At 42.6% G+C, this 27,376-nt stretch overlaps 1 protein-coding gene across 1 annotated transcript in view; it reads left to right on the plus strand.

The window, feature by feature from the left end:
* The window catches only part of LOC102303760 (inactive phospholipase C-like protein 2), a 26,249-nt gene extending 1,032 nt beyond the window's left edge, over window positions 1–25,217 (plus strand). The window contains exons 2-12 of the mRNA XM_005928612.3: window positions 8,125–8,226; window positions 8,416–8,565; window positions 8,774–8,934; window positions 10,033–10,501; window positions 10,590–11,798; window positions 12,155–12,404; window positions 12,501–12,787; window positions 15,058–15,261; window positions 18,226–18,301; window positions 23,693–23,802; window positions 23,985–25,217. Coding sequence (XP_005928674.1) covers window positions 8,125–8,226; window positions 8,416–8,565; window positions 8,774–8,934; window positions 10,033–10,501; window positions 10,590–11,798; window positions 12,155–12,404; window positions 12,501–12,787; window positions 15,058–15,261; window positions 18,226–18,301; window positions 23,693–23,802; window positions 23,985–24,167 — 3,201 coding nt within the window. The 3' untranslated portion in view covers window positions 24,168–25,217. The remainder of the gene's footprint in view (window positions 1–8,124; window positions 8,227–8,415; window positions 8,566–8,773; window positions 8,935–10,032; window positions 10,502–10,589; window positions 11,799–12,154; window positions 12,405–12,500; window positions 12,788–15,057; window positions 15,262–18,225; window positions 18,302–23,692; window positions 23,803–23,984) is intronic.
* The last annotated feature ends 2,159 nt before the right edge of the window (window positions 25,218–27,376 follow it).

Consider the following 27,376-nt stretch of genomic DNA (forward strand, 5'->3'; position numbering starts at 1 on the left):
GTGTGTGTGTGTGTGTGTGTGTGTGTGTGTGTGTGTGTGTGTGTGTGTGTGTGTCACATATTTAGAGGACAAGTGTTGCCCTTTGGGCCCACGACTTCAAACCAAAACTTGCTCACAGTTCCAAATTTGCTTTGCCATACAGCTTCAAGCAGTGTTACCTAAAGGCATCCTGTCAGTGCAAGACCAGAGTAGGAGCTAATAGGTGAAACCACCTGCTGCAGCCTTTGATTAAAATGGGAAATTACATTCACTCCATCCTCTGTGGCCCACAGTAGACTACAAGACCCCCCACCCCATGTTCAATTAACCGCTCTGCCCACACTTACCTGAGTGTCTACGCGAGCAAACGTTTATTGAATGAAAGCCTCCAGACTTAATCATACCCCCCCATACACCCACACCCACCCCACTGGAACAGCGTTTCAGATATTGCCAGATCAATAACATCTAATTAATGAGTTATCCCCTGAGTTTGTCCTTTTATGGTTTTAGGCCTCCCTCTAGACCCGTGGGAGGTCTTGTATTGATCTCCAGTTGCAACTTGTCTCTAGAGCTGCTGCCTGTAAGGACTTGATTATTTGCACATGCCATCGTCCGAGTACCATTGGCTGTAACTCAGCAAGACAGGATGCCAGCCTGTTGGCCAATTTCCTCACACAGTTCGTTTTGCAATATTGCTATTAAGTCATGAACAGTTGGTTATGACAAGTCACTTTCACTGCGCACACACAGGCAAATGTTTCTCACTTCCTCGCCCACACGCAGGCCGGCTCCTGTCTTTCTTCTGTTACCCTGGACGCTGTGGCCAGCTTGACACAAAGCATTAAAAAAAAAAAATCTCTTTGCTTCATTGTGGGTCGCAAATGTTGTCCAAATGCCTCCTGGCGAGGGCCACACCTGATACACAGCGCCACGTTTGATGTGTGATGTTTAATGGCTCCAGGACATCCCTCTGACCCGCTGCTACAATGGATGGTGATGAAGGACAGCGTGGGAAAGCTCGCTGTACGCATCACATGCCTCCTTTGTGTCAAAGCAAAAAACGATCACGATTCGGTGCTCGCGTTTATAGGTTTCAGAGGGATGCAAAAAAAAAAAGCGAGGGGTTATGAGTGCATCTGTCAGCACAACAGCACCACACAACACTTGTTTGCTTGACTATGGCAAAACACAGAATTGCTCACAACAGGAGTCTGGGTGGTATGTAGGTAGATAAACAGGAAGCATGACATTCCAGAGCGGTTTTAACAGGAGTCAGGGATTCATGTCCTGCGTTTGTATGTTCGCAGTAGCTTCGGCTGCAGTATCAGGAGGTCTCGGCAACTGTAATTCCTCAGTGTGGGCTTTATTCCACCTGCAAATCCATTTTTTTTCCTGCCATGCTCTCATGTGCATGATCAGGAGTTTATGCCTGCTTTGAGTTCATCTTGATGTAGATAACATCAGGTAGTCTCCGAGTTTCAAACACCGCACACTTGCACAGACCTGCCTTCTAGTAAAATACAGCTTGGCACAGCTGATATCTGCTTTCCTCTTCACTCATTATTCATGCCAACATAACTTTAGAAAACACCCGGAAAGTGTTGCTGCATGTTTGTGAGAGTGTGTGTGTTTAATACGACACAAGGCGTATGTGTGGATACTGCAGTCCTGTACAAACTGTATATATTCAAAGATTTTTCCTTTTTCTTTTTGTATGAACTGCTTTTCCTCTGCATTTATAAATTATGCAGTGTGTTGTAACACTTACACTTGTCTGAGTAAGTAAAGGAGTCATTTGACATTTTGGATTACTCTTCCTTTCTCGCCAAGCATTATATTAGAAGACAGACAGCACTCGTATGTCTATTAAGCCTGAATAATGGTTGTCTCGGCCTTGTGTAAACACTGAAAGCAAAAAGCAACAGCTCCCCGGGTTCCAGGTGTAATTTGTAACAGTCAGGTAGGAGGTTGGTATCGCTTTTGTAGCTTAGCTCTCATAAAGACAACAAATTAGTTCCACCTACCTGATATATTGTGAAGCCCCCCCCCCCAATGTGTTGCCAAAGCATCGATGACCTCTTGGGTGCATGGAGACAGGACCAGTGGGGGTGTTCTAGCAGCAGATACTTTGGCTTCTGCATGCCGTGGCTTCTGTTTGTACGTCTGGATGTTCGTACATGTGGGTTTGAGGAGATGGGAGGCTGGTTTAATGCCATGGGCACTTTGCAGTAGACGGTGACTGCTGCCATCAGTGAGCATCATTACCACGAGGACTCTGCTTGATCTGCACCAATGTCTTGATGGGTGGTGTGTATCACGGTAACATCTGGCTTTATTGCCAGAATCCAAGGTTTCCCAGCAGCATATCGCTTTATAAATGTCACCTGAAAATGGTTTTTAATGTTGTGGCTGGCTGGTGTATAGAGTGTGTGTATACACATTATTTGTATTTTCTACTGTGGTCACGTTCAGTGGTGTGATCCGGGTGTGTGCCTGGAACGTGCGTGTCACTGCGTGTTTTTCAAACTGAGGGAGCAGCATTTGCTGGAGGTGAACACAGCTGGGGAGGATAGCTGATGGAGTGAGAGTGAGCCCCCGAGCACAGTTCACATCAACATCTTTAGTCAGCTTTGTACCGCTTCAGCCTGCATAAGCATGACCCTGCACAGCACGAGGAGGGGATCAAGCTTCCTACTGACTGTGACGGAGCTGCAGGACAGTCTCCCTAATAGCTGACAGCTCATAGCTTTAACCGCTCCACACATGCACTCTAAATTCGTTGCAAAAGGACCCCATATAAGTGCAGCGACAGGTGCTGATGAGTTACGTGAGAAACTCACTTGGCTATGCGCTTGCAGGTGTTGCCCGACTTAGTCCTCAGCAGCCTGTTCTTGGTATTAACGGACCCGCTCTTTCTTCAGTAAATGCGTCTCTGACGTTTGTCAGCTGAAATTGTGGTTATCTCTCTGACAAGGTGACCTTTTTCAAGTCAACCTTTTGCTTGTTTCACTTTGTGTGTGTGTGTGTGTGTGTGCGCGCACATGGGACTTCAAAAGGTTCTAAGCGTAAAAGAGCATCTGCTGCTCTTCTTGCCACAAGGGCAGGCGTTCATAGTCAGAGCGAGCAGCTGAGTTACTGCGAAGGCTCGCCACATTTTCCCATACATGGAGCCTCAGACAGAGCTGACCACACGCTGCTTTGTCTGCTCTATTTATCTCCAGTGTCCTGGGCTCTGTTGTGGCCACACATGTGCACCCGACACCCATCACCCCACCCAACGTACAGATACCGAGCATGTGAACACGAGATCAGCGTGCGATTAGCCTGCCTTAATGCATGAAGAATTGGCCTGATTAGTGCAGCAATGTGCAACTGTTTAAATCATCAGTTAAGGCAAGAGCGGTTCAGTCTCTTTTGTTGATTGAAAAAAAACAAAAACAAAAAAAACAACGTCTCCATATACATGAAAAATATAAACAATCCTTTCATTAGAAAACCAGCTGTTATTCACCACATTTTAATGTGGTTCTAAATCACATCCTTGGCCCCCCTGGTTGCACGGTGCTCCAGGGTAAAAGACTCTTGGAGGGAAAAAAAATCTATGCTATTAAGAGTCCATAATCCACTGTCAAACAGTCCGGAGGCAGGACCCCTTTCCAATTTTCCCTCCTCTATTCTTTTCCTCTCACTTAAACAGCCGTCTTTCATTCTATTTCTGTCTCATTTAACAAATCAAAGGCAACTTCCTTTGATGACCTACATCTTCATCCTGCTAGTATGATGTACCAGCTATGTCATCTCGCAAGCTCATACATGACACAATGCACTCGTTTTTTTTTCTTCTTCTTCTGACTAATGAAAACACTGTGCTGCACCGCGTCCTGAACCCTGCGGGAGACCAAGTGCAAATCCTCTGATCGTGTGCATTGAAGATATTTAGCAATCAAGCTAGAGAACATCTTTATCTATTTCTCTTTGCACTTATTTTTCAGAAGTTTATCTGCTTCCTCTTTCCTGTGTTAGCTAGAATTTGCTGTAACGTCTCTTGTACTCTGTGTCCTTCCCTAAAAACTGCCTCTAGTGTGCTCTGCCACCCAGTCCCTCCCATTTCTCTCACTCTCCATCTATCTATCCCCGTATCCGTCCATTCATCCATCCCGGATTTCTCCATCTGTTCAGTCAGTGTCGAAATCCTAACAGGGACATCAGTAATCTCGTAGTCTCACGATAATCCGAATCTATCTGCAGTAATCTTTTGTGTAGTTTGAGCAATTAAAAACTTGCAGACAAAGCCTCATTTTTAAAAAAACAAAAACAACAACTTGCTTTTATTTTAGATTATTATATATTCAACCTTTTCATATCAGTAGTGTTTGTTGATAGTAGCAGACAACTTCTATCCAACTAACCGTCATCTAAAAAATAAAAACCACGAAGAAGGGTTTTTAGCATCTTTTCACTGCGTGCTTTGGTATTAAATGTCAGTGAATTTGCAGTTTTGGTTCTCGTGACTCTTTTTTTTTTTTTTTTTTTTTTTTTTTTTTTTTTTTTTTTTTAACTTTTTTTTTTAATCAGTTGTTTTTGGTTTCAGGAGGAAACTCCAACACTTTCAATGCTTTTAAAGCCCATATGGTACAATAGATATTCACTTCATGCATCTTGCCCATGTGAGCAACCCTACCCTTTTCCTACTTTTCGTGCAGCGTGGAAGGACAACTGCAAATGGCTGTTAACGTGTCAATAGTTGAACAATTAAGAAAGACTGTTAGTCTGCATGGCTGGTATTGCAACATTATGAGAGATCAGTTTCTTCATAGTCATGTTCATGACTTGTTGGTCACATTGTTAAACCTAAAAATAACCATATCAAGTAGAAGGGTTTCACACGTTATTTTTTTTTTCCGCTCTGTCTCTCTCTATCGTCACTTTACTCAAGTCTTGGTGGAGCCCACAGGAAACTCTCTGTGACGGGCTGACAGGCTTCCTGTTTTGAAGCGCAGTTGGTGGTTTTAGAGGCTCATCTCTGTGTGTGAGAAAAAAAAGCAGACTGAGACATGCAGTATAGAAGTACAAAGTAAATGGGAAATCTTATACGGGAACTTCTTTTTTTTTTTTTTGTTTGTTTGTTTGTTTTCCGTGTCCTTGGGTGTTCCAGTCTGATTTAATAGCGTGCATGTTCTTTTATTTATTTTTTTTCTTGTAAGAAAAATCGATGTGTTTGCATTTGCATTTTTATTCAGTTGTTTATCCACTTGCGGGGTTAAAATGTGCCCTCCAGTTTTATCTTGCCAAAATAATTTATTTAGCTCCTGACATCAGTGCTAGGTGGTTTGATGTTTAAGCTCTTTGTCTCTTTCTGTCAGTAATTTATGTCAGAGGATAACAGGGGTGATCAATCACAGCTTTTTGCAAAGCGTGGCAAGGATTTAGTTTGTCGCAATCTCGAGTTTTGCTAGTGGTCAAGTGACGTGCAAATGTCAGTAGAGGTAATGATGATGGGTAATATGTGCACTGCAATTGGGTGCAGATCCAACCACAGAGAGACCCTTACTGGTAATGCCACAGACAGGAAGTGATGCACATTGAGGCCATCATAAGTCTCTTGTGCCTGTCAGTGCAGTGCATGACGGCGAAAAGAAATTCGTGAATGATCGGGTGGTCCTCCAAACTGCTGTGCGAAGGTGCATCCATCTCCATTTTTGTTTGCCGTGCCTCATTCTGGGTCACTGGGAACTTTGCCAGTTTTTCCAAATGAATTATTTTAACAAGACAGAATCTTGGTTTGATTTTCAGATTTCCCCCCTGCTGGTGCATCTGAGTCTTTCTAACTGAGTTAAATTTAGAGGTGTTGGTGCAACGGTGCACAGGGGTGTGGGATTTTTAACAAGAAAACGAAATCAGAGAGTTAAATTTTTTCTTTTTCATTCTGTAGTTTTCATATTGGAAGGGCATCTCCTCCACACCCCCTCTCGCTCCCTGTATCATCCCTGCAGGCACCAGGGGTATTCTTAGAGCACTCCCTCATTAAAGTGACTCAAAAAAAAAAAAGAGTTATTGTGATTGGAAACACTTTCCTGTCCTAATGAGGCGCTTGATTCTGTGAGGATTTGGGATGGTTATGTGCCCTTCTTTCCGTCTGAGGGGAGCGTCTTCGTCCTCTGTTAATTATGCCCACCCCCCTTTATCACGTGTTCATTCATATTCCTCAGATGAAACGCAGCTCCCTCCCCCCCCCTTCTGCCCTCTCTCTCTTATCTCTTTTTGCCTTTCATGTCCGCTGGGTTTCCTTCATATCAAGTGCTGCCTCTCTCTCCCCTCATAAAAGACACAAGTGCTCTCGAGGTTCATATGAAGTCTTATTTGAATGAAACCAGAGTTGTGCAGATGAGTAGGGATTCATCAGCCGCCGATCAATATTCACATATATTTGCTCTGAATGCAAAAACATTATGCTGCTAAGCAGCAATCTGTTAGACTTGTATTTAAAAAGCTTGTATTTAAAAATAAATAAATAAATAAATTAAGGATTGTTTGCTTGTTAGCTATGGACCAACAGAGTGCTGGATTTGATCTTCCTCTGTGCTGCTTTGATTTGTTCACTGTTTCAAAACAACCCTCGCAAATGTATCACTCTTTCAGACAGGGATATTGCTCTTGTGCACCTCAGCTTCATACCTTAAATTGGTTAATTACTTGGTTAACAGCTAAAAATGGTATGAATTAACGGATTTTGATTTATTTCTTTATTTAGTTTTGGTCTTTTTGCAGAATTCCAGTTTCCACTTTGAAATGTGAATCATGCAAAGCTAACCTTGTAACCATTACTACATGAACAATTTCCAAACCAAGCCATTTTACCCCCTCCCTTTAACACGACCTTTATGATTGGCTGTCCCTTGCAAACAGAAGGTTTGCTGTGCTAACAGCCAAAGCTTTTTGCCATATTAAGGATATCAGTTCTAATTGTGGATCATGAGGCATCATCCAAATTAAGAAGCTTTTTTTTTGACTTATAGGGAATACTTCCACATGTGATGATCGCACCATTTGGAACAGTGGTCATGTTTATCCACCATAGTGCTGCTGATCATGAGGTAGAGCAGTTCATCCACCCAAGCAGACGGTGGATCGATTCCCTCGGGTACTCCAGTATTTTGACATGCCCACTATGGTGGGCAAGGTACTGAAGCTATCGGCGTATATGTGTTTGAACAAATGTTCTGGTACAGACAAAAGTGCTTGTGTGAATGTGCATATAAACTGGTGAATGAGGCTTGCAGTAGAAAAGATCTATATAACTTTCAGTCCATTTATCATTTATAACAATATATGTATAAGACATAAATAAGGCAAAGGATAGTAGGTCCACTTTAAGGGCATAAAATATTGATTAAATAAATTAAGGAACAATCACTGACACAATAATCTCTAATTAAAAATTTATGGGTAATCTCAGTGCTACAATGTTCTATTTCTCATCAATTACATTTTGCCTCCTTGCTTCTGAGAGTCACCAGCAGGTTGAGTTTGTGGGTGTTCTCAGTCAGGCTACTCAGCTGTAATTAAGTTATCCTGCTCCTCTTTGGAGCGTCAATTAAGTCTCTGATTTCATTTAATCAGGACTAGTATATCCATTATTGAATATATTTGCCCACATATATGCTCTTATCTGCAAGCATGAGGCTCTTTGCGGGGGCGACATCTGATTGGTCAATAAATCAGATGGATGAGCTGTGATGGTGTGCTCAGATAAACCGATTGGGTCGGCCTGTGTCATTGTGGAGGGGCAGAATTAGAATGCTGGAGCCTGCTGCTTCCGTCTAGTCAGGTGTGATTAATGGTGAAGGTTAAGAACGAGCAAAGGCTTTTAGCCTGGTATCAGGAAGAACAATAACAAATTGGGAGGAGGTGGCTCTATGAGGTAGACCCAATAATCTCATTTAGGTTTGGTTATATAAGCTGATATGTATTTTAATCCTTTGTGATCCATTCAACGCTGAAAAACTGTTGTCATGACTAAGCAAAGAGTACTCTTCAGAGGGATCGCTGTCTGCTTGAGTCATTTTTCTTATTATTATTACACCCCCTTCTTCTCCTCCTCCTCTTTATCTGTCACATCCTTCTTCTCCTTCTCCTTTTCAGGATGGATCACGTGCTGGTCGGGAGAAGAAGAAGACGGTGTCCTTCAGCAGCAGTCTGTCAGAGAAAAAGATCAGCAGTGCTTCTGATTGCATCCACTCGATGGTGGGTCAGCTACCGTGAGAGCCTTTACATAAAATATAAGCTTTACATAGCTGTACATGAAATATATCTAAGGTAGTATCCATGCATCAAGGGTTTCGGGTAGATCAAAGTCTTACTTTCCAACATGGCTGAAGTCGACTGAGCTCTACTCTGAAAGTTAGTGAGTGATTAACCATATCTGGTTTCCAGGTTGAGGGGAGCGAGCTGAAGAAAATCCGACCCAACTCCCGTGTTTATCAGCGATACTATCTCCTTGATGCCGGCCTCCAGGCTCTATGCTGGGAGCCATCCAAGAAGGAGTCAGACAAAGCTCGGATCTCTCTCTCCTCTATACGTGAGGTCGGTGTCCAAGAAAAGGGAAAGACTTTTCTAAATCAGCCCACCATGGATTTGTTTCACGAATGTCTTCTTAAGCCTTTTAAAATGAATTAGCTGTACAAGTTTGTAACCGTTTCCATACGGTGGATAACAGTTCATTTGATTTTATTAAACCTCGCATAATTTCTTCTTCTCTTTTTTCCTCATCTTCGGGTGTCTCAAACTCCAGGTACGGACAGGTCGTAACACGGAGACCTTCCGCACCAGTGGAGTTTATGACCAGATTTCAGAGGACTGTGCATTCTCCATCATCTATGGAGACATTTATGAAAGCTTGGACCTGGTTGCCAACTCTGCAGAGGTGGCTAACATTTGGGTTATTGGCCTGAGGTAAGACCCAGAAAGAAGAAAGAGCAGTTTTACATTGTACACTCATTCTTTAGCTTTTAATCCTTGTGTGTTTTCCACCTCTTAAGCAGCATATGACAGCACAAATATGTGAATATATAAAAAACCAGCTGTGTGTGAAATTTACATAAAGCATCCTAAGCCTATTGTTTTGTAGTTACTCAGTTTAGTCTGAAGGACTAGTTCAAACATAAATTTAAATGTTTTTCTCCTTATTCTTTGTTCATATTAAAGATGCCTACACTCAATATGCATGTGTAAGTATTCCCTATGAGCCAACATCTTCAGACTATCAACACAGTTTGTTTCCAGCAGTGTTTTCCTGGTGAGGGAGAAGCGAGCTTGTTTCAGACATTGAATGAACTAACAAGGTTTAACAAGATAAAAATGGCTTATTTTGGATTTTAAATCATGCAAAGCTAGTCTAGTATAGGTCAAAAGCTATGTGCCCTGTAATTCACACTCATTGTAAGCCAAACGTTTGGTAATAGACAGCTCATCCCTGTAATATTGGCCATCTCTGCAAACAATGTGCATGTTGACGGCCACCATGTTCCATCCATGCTTTAGTCGGGCTGCTTTTATTAATAAAGCCCAACAATCCTCTGGTGGTCTGACTGACGTTACGGTGAACAAGAACTGACGAAGGATTTAATGTGTGATTGAACTGAGATTTTTGTCTTGCAGGGAAGGTTAAGCAGACATAAAGTGTGTTTTTCTTTCATGCCAGTTCACTTTCATATCTTGTCACTTTTCTTTTATCTTGTTCTTTTTTGGTATTGATTGTACTGAGATGAACGGTGGGATTTTGCTCGGTTGCCTTTATAATGTAGTCCTTTTGAGTTTTCTTTTTATGAAAGCTTGTGCCGTCAAACATGGGCGGATTTTAAATTGATTTTACTGCTGCAGTAGTTGTACTGTATTTTATATTTCAAGCACTGTGCGAGATGTCTGAAATATAAATTAAAATGGAAATGTTTGTGCTGTAGATTTGATCATTTATACCAAGAATATTGTGTCCTACAATAGCTCAGTCTTTTTTGTCTTTTTTTAAGTGCTTCTACATTTTTCTGTCTTTAGGTATCTGATGCAGTATGGGAAACATACCCTCGACATGCTTGCTAGCAGTCAGAACAGTCTTCGTCTTGGCTGGCTGGAGCAGTTGTTCTCCTCTGCTGCTAACCAGGACACACGGGGAGACGTGACAGAAGGGATTCATTTGGAATTGGCTATAAAGCTAATACAAGGCGTGAACCCCGGGGTGAACAGTGGCAAAGTGGAGCACAGGTTTAAGGAGCTTCAAAGACTCAGAGAGAGGATGTGCGAGCTTACGATAGATAACGGATCTGGACTTGAAGACTACAGCGTAAACAAAAAGCTAACTGCAAGAAATGAGCGGGTCACCAAGCAGGAGTTCGTTGAGGTCTTCCACGACTTTTGCACACGTCCTGAGATCTATTTTCTCCTGGTGCAGTTCTCCAGTAACAAAGAGTTCCTGGACACCAAAGACCTGATGAGGTTCATTGAGGCTGAGCAGGGCATGGCTCAAGTGGGTAACTTAGCTTAATCACACAGAAAATTCAGGACAAATATAATCCTAGTCTATCTAATGTCTGTTTACTCTTCTTGCCCTCTAGGTGAGTGAGGAAACCAGCCTGAAACTCATCCAGGCTCATGAGCCATCGGAGAAGGGGCGGGAGCAGGGATACCTGTCATTGGACGGCTTCACCAGCTACCTCACTTCGGCAGAGTGCCACCTCTTTGACCAAGAGCATAGCATCATATGCCAGGACATGACTCAGCCTTTGTCTCACTATTATATCAACTCGTCCCACAACACCTACCTCATCGAAGACCAGTTTCGAGGCCCCTCGGATATCTCCGGCTACATTCGTGCCCTCAAAATGGGCTGCCGGTGCGTGGAGTTAGATGTTTGGGATGGTGCAGATGAGGAGCCGCTAGTGTGTACTGGCCACAGCCTCTCCCCGCCGCTGTTGCTGCACTGTGTGTTAGAAGCAATCGGAAGGTTTGCCTTCGCAGCATCGGAGTACCCGTTAATTCTGTGTGTTGAAAACCACTGTTCGCTTCGACAGCAGAAAGTGATGTGGCAGCATCTCATGAGGATTTTAGGGGAGAGGCTGTACACAGATCCTCCAGATGAAGAGGCTTCATACCTTCCATCCCCGCATGCCCTAAGACATCGAATACTATTAAAGGGTAAAAAGCTAGTGCCGAGTTCTGATGGGGAAGATGGAGAGGTAAGTGAGGAGGATGAAGGCGCAGAGATGTGCCAGAAGATAAAGGCAGTTAATAGTGGAGGGGCAGCGCCTGGAGGAAGTGAGAAGGACACTGTGCAGAAAATCGTTGTCACGTCTAGTCCTTCGAGCGTTCCCCCCAAACGTTTCCAACTGTTGAAGGAGCTCTCGGACTTAGTAAATCTTTGCCAGTCTGTCACCTTTATTGACTTTCCAACCTCGTCCAAAAGCCAAAAACCTTGGGAGGTGTGCTCTTTTCACGAGTCTTTAGCAGTGCGTCTTGCTAGCGAGAACCCCGGGGACTTTGTCAACCACAACAAGCACTTCTTGTCACGGGTGTACCCCAACCCTATGCGTATTGACTCGAGCAACATGAACCCCCAGGACCTGTGGAAGTGCGGTTGCCAGATAGTGTCAATGAATTTTCAGACAGCAGGACTGATGATGGACCTAAACACAGCCTGGTTCCGGCAGAATGGGAACTGCGGTTACGTTCTGCGTCCGGCCATCATGCGGCAGGAGGTGTCTTACTTCAGCGCTGACACCAGAGACACGGTGCCTGGTGTGTCTCCGCAGCTGCTCCACGTGAAGGTGTGCAGGAATAACGTGTAGACTGCAGTTTAAGTTTTCTAAAAATTCTCTTATAATGTTTGACATTGCAGTAATAATTATTATTATTAGAACTTTGTCCTTTGAAGTTTTGCCCTCATTCCTTTGGGTAACAATAGAACCCCATAACATGACAGAATGGCATACATTGCATTAAAAAAGCCATCAGTCTAGCAAAGCTTATTTAAACATCTGAACCTTTGGATTAAGTTGGACAGTGCATGCTTCTACTTTTACTTCCAAGCAAAGTCATATAATCTAGCTTAACTAGTTAATTATAAACAAGAAGTTTATAATGACTGAAACAGTTAATGAAATGATCTACCTTTCACTTGCAGGTCATTAGCGGCCAGAATCTGCCAAAGCCCAAAGGTTCTGGGGCTAAAGGGGACGTGGTGGACCCATATGTATATGTGGAGATCCATGGCATCCCAGCCGACTGCACAGAGCGCCGCACTAGGACTGTGAGCCAGAATGGAGACAACCCAATCTTCGATGAGAGCTTTGAGTTCCAGATCAACCTGCCTGAGCTTGCTATGGTTCGCTTTGTGGTTCTGGATGATGACTTTATTGGGGATGAATTCATAGGTCAGTACGCACAAGTTTTATACTTATTTATGAGCCCCACAGCTCCTGTGTAGCAACCATGAAATCAATGCGTATGTGATTTCTCCACCACAACAGGTCAGTATACCATACCTCTGGAGTGCCTCCAGCCTGGTTACCGACATGTACCCCTGCAGTCTCTGACAGGAGAGGAACTCCCACACGCCAAGCTGTTCGTGCACGTGGCCCTTACCAATCGCAGAGGTGGAGGAAAACCTCACAAAAGGGGTCTGTCAGTACGCAAGGCCCGAAAGGGGAGGGACTATACAGCTCTGAGGGACTTGGGAATTCGAGCAGTGGATGAAGTTTTCAAAATGGCTGCTCCTCTGCTGAGAGAAGCCACCGATCTGAGGGGAAACATGCAGGTGAGGAAAACTATTACTGGACACAGCCAGCACAATGTCACCATTTAGTTTGGGATCAGCTTTAGTGTTTTTTGGGACATTTTCATGGTATTTGGAACTAGAAGTGTAAAACGATATCTGTTCACACTTGCTGAGGAAGAAAACAAGAATAAAGTAAAACGTGTCATTCTACAAAACGAGAATATATAGTAAATATACATTACTTGGTGTAATTACGTCTTCCAACAAATTGAGAAGGGGTCGTCTTTCAACATAGAACTGAAAACACAGGAATCAGAATCTTAATAAAATGTCATCCTCTTCCTCCTCATTCCTCACTCCTTCCTCCTCCTAGTCAGGCCTCTAGCACATGAAAACGTACCTAAACATGCTAGTTGATTCCCGATATTGTCACGATTAGTTACTGTCAGCAGATTAGACATGCAGCCCTGTCCTCTCTGGATTAGCCAGCTAAACAACAGCTGGTTATACTCTAACATTATGCCAGGTAATGTTAGGCTGTCTCTAATAAACAGTTTGAGTACATATGAGTCAATCATATGAGTGTTTATTCGCTAAGTGTCCAAGTCCATCAATGTTAGAGCCATTGCAGCTTGCAGAGGCAGCAGCTATTGGAGTCTAAGGGTTTGATATCCTCAACAACTCACCTGAATATCGCTGTTATTGTTATTGCAAACTGACAGCCTACACTCACTACGAGTGAACGGTGTCCAGAGTTATTTGTCCTAAAGCAGCCACCATAGCTAGGATTAGGCACATGAATTGAGAGGGGTAAGAAAACAGAAATCAGTTGACATCTAGTGGTAAGATCTTACGCACTGTTGCTGTTGAGAAATGCATCTCCCAGCTGTGGTGGAGGAAACTGACTATACAAAGTAAAGTTGGCTTTTTTTTTTTCTGCCGATTTGTAAACTTGTTTATTTTACCTGCAAATTTCTGCATTTTAACCATGGGAATTCCTTAGGACTAAATTGATGTATTTTTCATGAGGAAATTAAATTACAGTTAAAGATTAATAGATATAAGTTGATCCATATTTCACTTTAGTCCCATTTTTATTCCATTTATTTATTTTTCATAGTGCCAAGTAACAACGATAACAGTCGCCTTAAGGCGCTTTATACTGTAAGGTAAAAACCCCAGAGAAAATCCCAACAAGCAAGCCGCTATGAGCAAGCACTTGGTGATAGCAGGAAGGAAAAACTCCCTGTTGACAGAAAGAAACCCTTGGAAGAACCAGGCTCAGAGAGAGGCATCTGCCATGATCGGTTGGGGGTGAATGAACGAAGATGGGATAAAAGACATGCTGTGGAAGAGAGTCCGAGAATAATAACTAATAATTAAATGCAAAACGGAGAGTACAAAGCAGTGAGTGAAGAAGACACTGTATATTGATATAAATATATCAACTGACATTGCACTAAAGAAGCTTACATAGGTGATAAACAGAGCTGAAGACTGACGATGCAGAGGGACAAGTGACGAGGTCACCGAAAGAGTTGAATTAATTTTATTATAAGTTGAGTGTTGGATTAATAAACTATCAGCCTCTGTAAACTATTAATAGAGGTTAACCTTAAACCTTGAAACTACGTGGCAGAGTCCCAACATGGTTGAGCTGAAGCAGGTTGGAGACTTGGATGAGGATCTCTGAGTGAACAGGGTGAGGTCGAGATAAATGAAAGAAGAGCACTCAGGTTTATATCAGCAGGGACAGAGGCTGATTAGCTCCCAGAAAGCAGGCAAGGAAATTATTAACCCAAATGCCCGGGAATGTGTTGAACTTGCACAGAAGCTTCATTGTCTTTCATTAATGGTCGAATTAACCTTTATGAACCAAGCGGCAGTTTTGTCTGTGGGTCCTTTTGTTACCCTATGCCAAACAGTAATTACATGTTCTGTGAATGTGTATGAGACTGTTGGCCATCCACATCTCTTGATTGCTTCCATTTCACTCTGAACTACTGCCACAGCAGAGCAGCAGGAGCGCAATCAAATACAAATAGCTCTGTTGCAGGATTTGGGGTGTAGGGTGTGCATGTGTGTGACAGAGAATGAAACGAAATCAAGTCACAGACTTGTGTCGCAGAGTGTAGGAAAGATTTCACTAGTTTTCTTGTCTTTTTTTTTTTCCACGCAATTCAGTGCCTCTGTTTTTTTGTTTTTTTTCCGTCCAATTAGGACAGTGAATAGGAGAAGATCGTGTATTCTTATTTATCTACTGATTAAACGTGTCTTTCCTGCTTTTTTTCTTTCTTTCTTTTAAACAGAACTCAGTAGCAGTGTTCAGGGAGCTGTGCGGGGTGTCGGCTGTGGCTAACCTCATGCAGTGCATACTGGCTCTGAGCTCTAGAGTTTCAGAACCAGAGGGGATGCCTTTACTACTGTTTGACCTGCGGGACCAGTACCCCACCCTGGAGCCCCAGGGGTCTTTGCCTGATGTCCTCCGCCGGGTTGTCTCTACTTATGAGATGGTGAGAAAGGAAGAGACCTGACAGTTAATATTCTGTATGTTTTCGCACCAGATAAAGGGCTCTATGTGACTCATAAATCTGAAATTCATCAAAAGGAAGGAAAGACCAAACAAAGGCAACGTATCAGTCATCCCCCAACCGCTTGGCTTGACAATGAAAGCTCCCCTCCCAAACAAAAGCTTCCTTTTTAGCCAATAGTTTCTGAAACCCGACATGAGCTTTTCATTGTTATGTAGCGGGCAACATCCCCATTTGTTCAAGTCTCATAAACACGCTGGCGACATCCTCACCTTGACCTAAATCTACTTTGTGTTTCCATCCAAAACGAACTGCAGAGTTTCATTCACCAAGTGGTTTAACTGACTGAATTTATGTAACGGCGTCTAAAAATAAATCCAGTCACTGAAGAAGAACTTCCCCCGTGGAAACTAACACAATGAGAGGAGGAAAAAAAACCAAAAAACCAAGCAGGGTCAATTGGTCTGCAAGTTAACTCTTCATTCAGTCGATGAGGCAGGGTGAGTTGGTGTGTTCGAGTGGGTTTTCCTGTGTCGTAACTGAAAGGATGAGTCTTTCTTTCCATCCTCGCTTTTATATAACACTTTCAATAATTTTCCCTTTGGTTTTTGCCGCCATCTTTCAATGCCCTCCATATTTCCTCTATCACTGATTAATCTCTTGCAGTTACTGCGTTCTCTTGGTCCCTCTGGTATCTCTTTGTGAATGTGGCTGTCCAGCATAAGTGGGTTTTGTACATCTGTGGGCTAGCATTCAGTGGACTGCTTTGCCTGTGTTGCAGTGTTAAAGTGTTGCTGTGGTGAAGAACGCTACGCCTCTTTTTTTTTTTTCTTTCTTTCTTTTTCCTTCCACCATCTGCCTGCCTGCAACATTATTTCTTGAAATTGATATTTGCTCAAAGTGCACTTGTTCCCGTTTCATATTAGATGTATCCCGGGAATCTCTCGAGCAGGATGATGGACAGTCGGTATGAATTGCAAAGTTAGCAGCGCTATCGGGAGAGTATATGAAATGAGGCTGCGCAAGTGTGAATGAGAAAAAGAGACTTGCTGTCATGGAGAAAAATGAAAGGGTTTCTTCTTATTGAGTCATGATTAATGTTTAGCAGAATGATTTGTAACCCCTTAATTTAACTACAGCTTGTCAATGCTATGCATCTAGCCTCTGCACAGACACAGGCTGTCAATTTGTGAATTAGGATGTAAGCGTGTGTGTGTGTGTGTGTGTGTGCGTGCGTGCGTGCGTGCGTGTGCGATTAGCCACACTTGTTTCCAGCCGAGCAGATCAGAGTTGAAAAAGCTCCCGCTGTTGCTGAATACTATTTGCATAGATTTGAATGTTGTTCACATAAATGGATTCCACACCTCAATTCTGGTGCCTGCCGAGAGCGGTAAACAACAGAGACATCAAAGTTTGAATGAATGAATCTGCATGTGTGTGTCTCTGTCTGTTTGTATTGCTGAACGAGATCTGGTCACAGTAATGTTGTGTGGTTAATCCCGTATTTGTTGAATAGCATTCTCCCCCCCCCGCACATCGTGAGGGTCAGATCCTGTAAGGGTTTGTGAGAGTTGATCAGGAAGAAGCGACTTGTTTTATCCGTCTTTGTGTTTGTCTTGTGTGGTCATGTTCAAAGAGCTGCCATATTAGTCTGGGGATGACTTTATTTGCATGCAGCTGTCAATTTCCAGTCATCCATTAAATGTGGGAACAACACGTTATTATTGTTGTTGTTATTGTTATTACTACATTCTTTAAGTTGAAGTGCACAGTGTGGTGTGTACAGACGATACTGTGCCGAAGTTTTGAGTCAGCCCTCATTTCTTTAAATTTTGCTGGGAAAATGAGAAATATATCTGGCCATGATTATAATGTGCTTGAAAGTCAAAATGTATTATGTCCAACTTTATTCTTTAACACAGTCTGACCTCTCTTAGGTAAGTTTTCCTGTCATTACTTTAAGTAATCTTCAGGAATAGTTCTCCAGGTTTCTTGACACATTCAAAGCTCTTATATGGATGTTGGCTGCCTTCTTGTTTTGTTCTCTGTCAAGATGATCCCACACTGATTCAATAATGTTGAGGTCTGGGGAGGCTAATCCTTGACCGATAGCCTTCCATTATGTGTTTTGTTGGTTTGTTTTTTGGTTGTTTTTTTAAATCCAGGTATGCTTTTGCTGTATTGGCAGTGTGTTTGGGATGATTGGCAACGGTTTCCTTTTTCAGAATGACAATCAGACTCTTTCCAGACTGTATTGCATGGTGGAGCAATACTTTTGTGTTTATAACTCCATCAGTTTTGACAAGATGTCTAACACCACTTATTGAAATGCAGACCCAAACCATGACTGAGCCTCCGCTGTGTTTTGGCATACCTCAGCCTTTTCTCCCTGTTTCCCTTCTGTAAAAATGGCTTCTTGACAGCCATCCTATCAGAGAACAGCAGATGGGCTGGATTTTTTTTTTTTTCATATTTCTTTAAGCCAGTTCATTGTTTGCCCTCAATTTCTCCAAGTCTCTTAACAGTTTTTAAGGACACACTGCAGAGCATGCTCAGAGAAAAGTTTTTGGCTAATCACTTTTTGGGAATCATCTTGTTGTTGCAAAGATACAAGGTTCATCCCTTGAGTTAGATGCTTAATGCAATAATTCTTGGTCAGTAGATTAAGTAAATTAATTAACAAACGAACAAACATTCCTCTGAAAATGGATGAAAAAGCATCCAAAATCCAAGAAAATCCGGAGAACTATTGTTCAAGAGGACTTGAAAGTCCTTAAAGATCTTAAAGGACTTAAAGATCTGAGCGGTGGCTCAACACTTTTGCACGGTGCTGTGCACTATATTCCTCTTCAGCAGATTAGACACATTTCTTCAAAGTTAAACTCTGTGATTTCTTCTCCTTCATGCTCTTTAATGTGAATCATGTTGATGCTTCCCTGTCTGCAGATGGTCCAGGCGAGCAGAGCAGTGATGGAGCTCTCAGATGGAATCCACGACAAGATCCTGGATATACAGACAACAGGTGTGTAGGCGTGTGTGCGTTTAAATGAGATTCTCCTATCTAGAGTGCGTGTAATGAGTATAAACCAATCTATCTCCATATTTCTAGCATACTCCCACACAGCCTCTTTAGCAGTGCTATATAGATAGCTGCAGTGGCTGATTACCGTCAGCTCCCTTCCTTTCCTCTCCCACTATATTTTATCTGTCTTATCACCGCTGTTAGACAAGGTTAGATGAGGCTTTATACTGGCTCAGTTTGTGTGTGTATATTTTGGCTGGAGGAGATTTTAAATTGGTGCAACTCCCATCATCCATCACCTATCTGTCTGTTAAGTGAAGGGCATGAAATCTGACCTGCCGATATCATTTCTGTGATCTTTGGCAGAGGTTTGTTTACTTCAGCAGTATCCCTTGGGTCATCTGACTTTAGTTAGCCAGACTGTTGTCATAGAGGCCATAAACAACCCCCTCAAACACATTGCTGCACACAACACATTATGCACATCACGTTCATCACCCTGTTTTAGTGTCTGGCTGTCACCCAGGAAACAGCTTGACTGACATTTAGACATGTTAACCGGTTTGGTGCAAAGGGGGGGAAAAAAAGTGATAAACATTCACAGTATACATGTATGAATCTGAAGGCGGTGAATTTCACAAGCTGCGCTTACAAATGTCTCACTTTTGTTTTCCCTTCCAAAGAACTCTTAGTACACATTAAATATTAAAGCGTCCATAAGCTTTGTAAGAATGTTGCAGTTTGAAATGATGCAAAAAATTGTTGGCTTTTCCAATGCCACCCTTGAGCAAAATATGAATAGAAAAAAAACACACACACACAAGGGAGGACTCCAGTTAAACTCCAAGTCAAATGATATTCGAAGAGAAAGATGGTGGTTCAGCTGGGGCCACTCCAGTGGAGAGACAAAGTATTTGACTGAGATGAATGTTGTTTACAACTTTGCAGACTCCTCCACTCTGCTCCCAGACAACTCATCACATCCTCTATTGGACTTTATTTTCCTGTTTTCGGGGCCGCTGCTCGACTCTGCGATCAAACTGCATTTGACATATTCATCTGTTTTTTCGCAGTTACGAGTACAGCGATGGCCACTCTGTGCCGAGAGATCCCTAAAGTGTGTGTTTTCTGCACTCATCTGATAAAGAGCTGCTGCAGAGCCTTAGGCCTGATCTTGTGAGCAAAACTCTTCCTGTGTACAAAGGAAATCTGGTGATCAAGTGATCCCCAAGGCGGAGGTCCACCTCTAAGCCTGGGAAGAGGGAGTTGGCAGCGAGAAGGCATAAACCAGTCACTTGGGGGGGGCATGGGATGATTGGTGACAGAGATACTTGGCTGGAAGTTGCATCAGCCGTTACAAAAGCCGTGGGAAGATGAATGGGAGAGATGGATGGCTAGAAGGAATGCTGGGAGGGAGACAAGAACACCAAGGGAGAAGAAAGGAAATCCACTCCAGTTTAAGGGTGTGCTGGGGAGGGGAATTCTCAGCTGTCACTAGTGGTATACATGTATATTAGATGCTTTGTAACTTACATTTTGTTAAGTGTGAAACTATTATAACACCAGCCTCAAAAGCTGTTGCTTTGCTGCTGTTCCTGCTCACGAGCCACACTAGTTTCACTTCTGTCACACCCTGAAGTGCACAGGCAGCGAGGTGAGAAGTTAAACCTCAAAGAAAAAGCGAAAGCAAGATTCTTGTGGGTGTTAATTTTCACATCTGTCAGAGATGATGCTTCATCACTGATTCAAATGCACTGTCAATTTATGCTGCTGTGAACACCTCACATATAATTCTAGTCTCTCTCGGATGTGTGTAAATGGTAAATGGCCTGGATTTGTATAGCGCTTTACTAGTCCCTAAGGACCCCAAAGCGCTTTACATATCCAGTCATCCACCCATTCACACACACATTCACACACTGGTGATGGCAAGCTACATTGTAGCCACAGCTGCCCTGGGCGCAGTGACAGAGGCGAGGCTGCTGGACACCAGTAGGCAACGGGTGAAGTCTTGCCCAAGGACACAACGACCGAGACTGTCCAAGCCGGGGCTCGAACCGGCAACCTTCCAATTACGAGACGAACTGCCAACTCTTGAGCCACGATCGCCCCAAATCCAGCAGTAAAATGAATCTGCAAGGCTTGCCTGCTCAAATGAATGGGATTAAAAACTAAATGAAAAATCTAAACAAAGGACAGAAAAAGGTTGACTCTAAGCAGATGCTTGTGTAAAGCCCAGACATGGATCGTTTTTATCTTTTTGTTTTCCATCCCATCTCAGTAATCATCAATCGTCAATAAAACTTCTGCTTGTGAGAAATAACCTTCCTCTCATCTCATCCTGATCCCAGTTTAAGATTTTAAAAGGCACTTTTTTTTTCTCCTTTCCCTGCATTGATGTTTCTTTGTGTGAAATAATAAGTTCTCAAGACGACAGCATAATCCAGAAGAAAATTTGATTGGCTCATAGGGAAGCCTGCACACAGTAGTCCTAGCTTTGCGCGTCTTATCACCTGCTCTTCTTGTGTTTCTCCTTTCCGTCTTCAAACTGGACAGGATCATTCGTCCTGGACTTATTCTCTCACTCCTTATTTCTTCTGAGAGGGTGGCGACAGGAGAAACGGGTCAGGAAAAAAAGACTATTGGAGAACAGCAACATTTTTCCTTCTTTGAGGGCCTCTTTAAATTGGTTGTTAGGTAGTAAAATTATCTTAATTGCGGGAGCATAACATTTGGAGGAGTACAGTTTGTTCCTCCAGTATGGAGAGGTTGGTCACAGATGAAAAGCGCCATCAAGGGGTATGGAGTCATACCCACTTTTTTTTTTTTTTGTTCTAATTTTGGGAGAACTTGTCCGTCATTAACCCCAGATGATCAGCTGCTTTTCTCTCAGGGCGCTGGCCTCTGTGTGACATCTGGAAGTATAGATTTTACACTTCATCAGATGCTCACAGCCCGGTCGTTTCTTGACGAGATCTCTGCTGGAAGTCGGATCATTTCCATCTCAGTTGCTTCACGGTTCAGGCTGAGGACATAAAGTGACGATGACAAATACCTGTCACATGCTGATTGGCTGGCCCTGAAGGCTATTTTATCTCTGGGTCAAGACCCTGTATCTGGGAGTGTTGTTTGCCTGTGTATGCACAGACTGAACAATATTGGCTTGAAAAATACCCCCCTCCCCACCCTAGACTTCGCTTGATTTCACAGGGAAATAGACACACAGTCGCACACGCACACTACAGTGGCACGTAGGCTTTGAGTTGCCTAGCAACCACGCAGTAAAGGTTATTATTCAGGCAACTTATGTAGGTGTGTGTGAATGTAGAGCAGTGACAGCGTATGTGTGTGCAGGTGCGTGTCCATGTTTGCAGACGTTTATTGACCGGGAAGAATCATGTGTCAGGGATGGGTGAAATAGACTAGCACCCAATCTGTTCACTCTTCTGCGTGTGTGTGTGTGTGTGTGGTCCACATTTTGGCATGTCTAACGTCTGGGTTCTTGTTGATAGCTCACACTGATGTGTGCCCCATGTTAACCCACTTCCGGGTTTCCATGGTAACAGTGGGACAGTGGCCCGGAGCGGCCAGAGGAAGCCAGGAACACAACTCATTGCACACAGGCTAACTAGCTGCCGGCCTGACTTCTGTGACGCTGTCTTAATTTCTCTGCGTCTTTCTCTCTCAGTCTCTCAGACGCCTGGCAGTTTCATTTTGTAATCGGCTATTGTGTATGATGTGACTTAATCTCCCCCAAAAGTTTGAAGATTACACAGGTACACATCCTCCACCTGTGTCTTCTAGAATTTGGTTTGTTAAAAAAGTACAAAAAAACCGTCATCAACTCCAGGCTTAAGAAGCCTGGAAGAAGACTCCAGGCTTGAGAATAATGAAAAATGGCCATCAGTATTTACTGACTGAACAGAGACAGAGTTGGTCAAATAGACCTCCTTAATGCGATCCAAAGGTGAGCGTAGAATCTTCTGGGGCTTAAGCTTGCAGATGTAATATTGAAACTCACTGATTGACCCAGAGCACAAAGATCATTGGGCAGATATGAACATTGAATGTGGGGACAGCCGAGCAAAGGTGATGTGAGAAGCTAAATATGCAGTACAAGTTAAAATGTAGCTGCAAGTGTCAGAGGGGAAAAAAAAAAAACCATCAGAGAAAGGCAGGGTGCACTCAAGCAAGCTTGATGTTTAGACTCATACTTATACAGTTCTGAATTTGCAGCACACAAAGCAACTGACTGCAGCAGTCACTTTGGAAAGATAAAACCCGGCCAGCAACGTGTGCGAGCTGTGGACCGAAGATTATCTTAACCAAAATTCAGCTACATTCATATAACACCAAATCACAGCAGCAGTCGCCTCAAGGCGCTTTTATATTGTGAGGTAAAAACCCTCCAGTAATACAGGGAAAACCCCAACAGCCAGACAACCCATTGTGACCAAGCACTTGGTGAAAATGGGAAGAAAAAAAAACTCCCTTTTAACAGGAAGAAACCTCCAGCAGGGCCAGGCTCAGGGAGGGGCAACTATCTGCCATGATCAATATTGGCCCAGCTGGGATAGACTCCAGCCCCTCAATAACCCCCAAATGAATAATAATGAAGGTTTAAAGAAACTAAACGGATGGATGTTTGAAAGGATAGAGCTGGCATCTAATATAAAAGGTCACTACGACATTCAATCGTAGTAATCGTGTAATTCCAGTTTTTTCCTCTCTTAGTCAGATTGTGAAGCAGGTAAGCTTTAGTACTCGAGACATGCCCAGCACATCCCTAGCATGATTATCTCAGTGTTCCTGGTAGATTTTGCTCCACTCTTTTGCTGTATGACTTAACAAAAAGTGGTGTGATGGGCCTTTTTTTCCCTTTTTATTTTTTTGGGGGGGGGGGGGGGGGCCAAAATGATGTGGGGGAAAGAAGAGCTTGTCTCTGTTTGTAAGCTAAATTATGTATGACGTCCTTAGAAAGTCAGAGTAAGGTCAGATGAAATGTTCTCATATTGGACACAGCTCTGTGTGGAAGTAGGAGACCTGAAGGCTACTGCGTCAGTGATAATTATGTTGTTCACTTGGAGGAAAAAAAAACAGAATTTTATTTAACATGATTCATTTTTGTTTTTATTTTCATAATGAGAGCATAGATTGAGGCACGGAAGTAATTTGAAATAAATGCTAACATGCTCACAACAGTGGCACTGTGCAGATGTTTAGCAGGTGTTGTCATGTTAGTATGGCCTGTTAGCCATGTTGATTGCCTTGGAGAAAAGTGCACCATGTTCCTGTAAAGGATGATATACTTTTTTTTTTTTTTTTAATTTAAATGTACGAGATTGGAACTGTAAGTCTGATCTGCTGTGGTTCTTTGCTTTTTCGTTCTAGCCATGGAGTTTCACGAAAAACTGCAAAGCCTGGGTACGAAAGAGGGGCTGAAAGGTTCCAAGGTCAGCCGAGCAGTTGAGCGTTTCAGCTGGAACATCACCATCCTTAAGGTCAGTTATACACTCATGCACGCTGAAAAAGCCCAACAGCCAATCGGGGCAGAGTATCAGAACATGTTTCAGCCTCTGGCTGGTTGCTCATAGTTTGTTCTTTCAACCTCCCTGCCCTCACCCTCGTTCTTTGTAACCCCTGCCTCCTGATTTTTGTGTTCCCCATCTTTCCTGACACCCAGGGCCAGGCTGACCTGCTGAAACACGCCAAGGCTGAAGTCCTGGAGAACATGAAGCAGGTCCGTGATGCTGCTCTGGCTGGAAACCTCACCAAGGAGAGAGCCGGATTAAGACGGGCAAGCTCCCAAACACGCAGAGGCCACAATGAAAAACTTGCAATGAGCACTAGAGGACAGTCGGCATAGCAAGTAGAAAAAAAAGAGGGCACCTAGCTGCTGTGAAAAACTCTTTTCACGTGTGTGTGTGTGTGTGTGTGTGTGTGTTACACTGTCTTAGTCTCCCAGAGTGGGCAAGCTATCAAAGTGTTTTGTAGGCATTACAGAGAGTAACAGATATTAAGAGAAACAGGAGAACTGATGAATGCAAGTCTTCAAAACGCAGCCACTGTAAGCTCACCTGTTACTGAACCTTCGAGCCAGAGAAGGCGGCGCACAGCCAAGGGAAGACTAATGAAATGCGAAGCTGCCGAGATGAATGTAGTTACTGAAGCCAAGGTTGAGCGGTTTGTACTGTATTAAACTGTAAATAAGCCAAATGTTTAATGTTCACTTGTTATGTGCAATGTTTTCTGAGGTCAGGGGATGATTGAAACCAGAAGACAAAACCTTTTTGGAAAAAAATGGTGACTTTTACTCCACAGTGATTAAATTCAGATTGGTGTGTAAGACAGCTTGCGTGCGAGTTAAAAGAAACAGTTTGTCAAAGGATGTGTGCATGTTTGAGGTCTTCTGTCGTTACTTGTGGACCAACGCAGTCTCTTTTTGTCTCTAGATTTTGATTACCTGTCTTTTGGTCCCCAGTCGCTGCTCTTCACTCAACTTCGATTCAATTAACTTGAGATCCTTTGTCTTACTAAAAATCCACCACTTTGCCATCTTACTACGGTCTTACATACAGTATTCTATATTTTTGTATTTACATTTAAAAAAAAAAAAGGCTTGTGCTAATGAACCCGGTGTTACCTACCAAAACGATCAATTCCAGAAGTGTAAATATGTGGTTAGAGGGAACTAATACTGTTATGTTTGTGTTTTAAAACGCTGTACAGTATTTTATTAAGTAATTCTATCCTTTTACTGCAAAGAATATTTTACATAAGTTATTGATCCTGAATGAAAACATTCCAGATACATATTATTGGTGTAGATAAATGAGGCTCGAGTAGTTCTGTAAAAGGTCAGTTCACGATTACCTTCCTCAGCAGCCAGGATGAAAATAAACTAGTTTTTAAATGACTTGTGTGCATGCCTCTGTTTTTCTGCAAGACTTGATGGAGCTTTCAGCTATAGTGACGCATGACACAAGCAAGAGGAGTGCTGCGATGACAGCTGGGGAAGCAGACCTGTGATGCTGCTGCGATGAGCAGTGGAAAAAAAAAAACTAATTACAGCTTCCATATAAAGCTTTGGTGCATCACGGTTGAAAGGTCACAATTAATGACTATTTCCAACCATTAAAACATGCACCAATGACCACTTTATTTGGTACACCTTGCAAGCAACTGCTTTAAAGCATACTGGCAGAGATTTTGGTTCATTGATATCAGTTACTGCAGATTTATAAGCTGAACATTCATTATGTGAATCTCCCATTACAATATATCCCAAAGGTGCTCTATTGGATTGAGAGCTGCTGACTGGAGGCCATTTGAGTACATTGAACTCATTGTCATGCTCAAGAAACTAGTTTGATTAGTTTTGTGACATGGCATGTAATCCTTCTGGAAGCATGCCCACACTGTAGTCATAAAGGGATAGCTGTGTCAGTAACAGTAGTCAGGTAATAGTCTGGGGTTTAAATGATGCTGAACTGGTACTAAAGGGCTCAAACTGTGCCAAGATCAGCCTCACCATTACATCATCACTAGCCTGAACCATTGATAATAAGAAGGATGAACCAATGCGTTCATGTCACTTATGGCAAATTCTCTCTCTACCATCTTGCAGTAGGAATCATGGCATCAGACCAGGCAACATTTTTCCCAATTTTCTACTCTGACTGGAGAACAGAAGTAGCTTCTCTTTCCTTTTCTTAGCTAACAGCATAACAACAGTGGTATGGCCTTCTGCTGGTGTAGCCCATCTCCATCACAGTTCAACGTGTCGTGCATTTAAAAATTGCTGTGGTTGGAATAAATAGTCATTTGAGTTGTTGTTGATTTCGAAGCAGTCTGGCTATTCTCCTCTGACGGCTGGTATCAACAATTTTTTGCCCAAACTGCTATTAATTGGATATTTTCCCCTTTTTCAGTGTAGAGATGGTTGTGCAGGAAAAATCCCAGCAGCTCAGCAGTTTTTGGAAACACTCAGATCAGCTCATCTGACACAACTGTTCAAACTCAAATCACCTTTCTTGTCCACTCAGAGGCTTGGTTTGAACTCCAGCAGGTCATTTTGACCAACTTTATGAGCCTAAACACATTGAGTTGTTGCTATGTGACTGGCTGATTACATATTTGCATTAACAAGCAGTTGTAAATGTGAACATAGTAAGTGTTTGTACATATAAATGCACATTTTATTTGCATGAGATCCAAGTTTTTACTGTCCTGGGCATAATCATCTCTCAGTTTCACTGAAATATAGGCTTACCCATGCTGCTGCTGTAAGTATGGATGGTTTTGCAGTTAAATATGTTATAAACATCTGTAGCAGCTCCTCGCAACAATGAATAATATCTGGAGATGAAGACCATTATTTAACCAAAACCCCAGAATAGCTTTTAAATAAACCACAAAGACTGATATCTCTGCAAAATTTGCTCAAAGTACACAGCATACGTAATAATACCATTAGCTGCGAATCCATGGTTCAGTTGTTATACTCCTACTCCATTTACCCACACTTCCTGTCTGCTTTTTACTGCTGCTATCCAATCAGGACAATGTGTTAACTCAAAGTCTTGAGAGCAAGTAATCCAAAGAAGACACTAGAAGTTCAGCGTTTTAGCAAGAGCAATGTAGTTTTATTGGTCTAGAGTTAATTAGGCTGAATAGGCAGCTATAGAGGAACATTCTTTGTGTGCTGCTTTGCGTAATTTTGCCACAGAACACGAGAACAACTTACCTGTAACGTGAGCAAAGATAACTGACACTGAATTGTCCATATTGGAATCAATTTTAAAACAAAGGTAAAGGAGATTTATTCCATAATTGAATCATATACACCAGGGAAATTAAAGCACTAAAGGGTTAAAAATAAAAACAAAACAGTTTTCTTTAAAAGAGTTTTCTTAAATTAAAAAAAAAAAAAGAAAAAAAAAAGATCACAGAGTTAGGTTTTGTTTGGCTGAGAAGAATAACGGTCAGAGGCACTGGTTTATGAGGGGGGGAGAAAGCTGCCCTCAACAAGTGACAGGACGACACCATCCTTCTTTCCTTCGAGTATCAGGGCAG

Source organism: Haplochromis burtoni, unplaced genomic scaffold (genome assembly GCF_018398535.1).
Source record: "Haplochromis burtoni strain Fernald_Lab_line unplaced genomic scaffold, NCSU_Asbu1 Contig_116, whole genome shotgun sequence".
NCBI lineage: Eukaryota > Metazoa > Chordata > Actinopteri > Cichliformes > Cichlidae > Haplochromis > Haplochromis burtoni.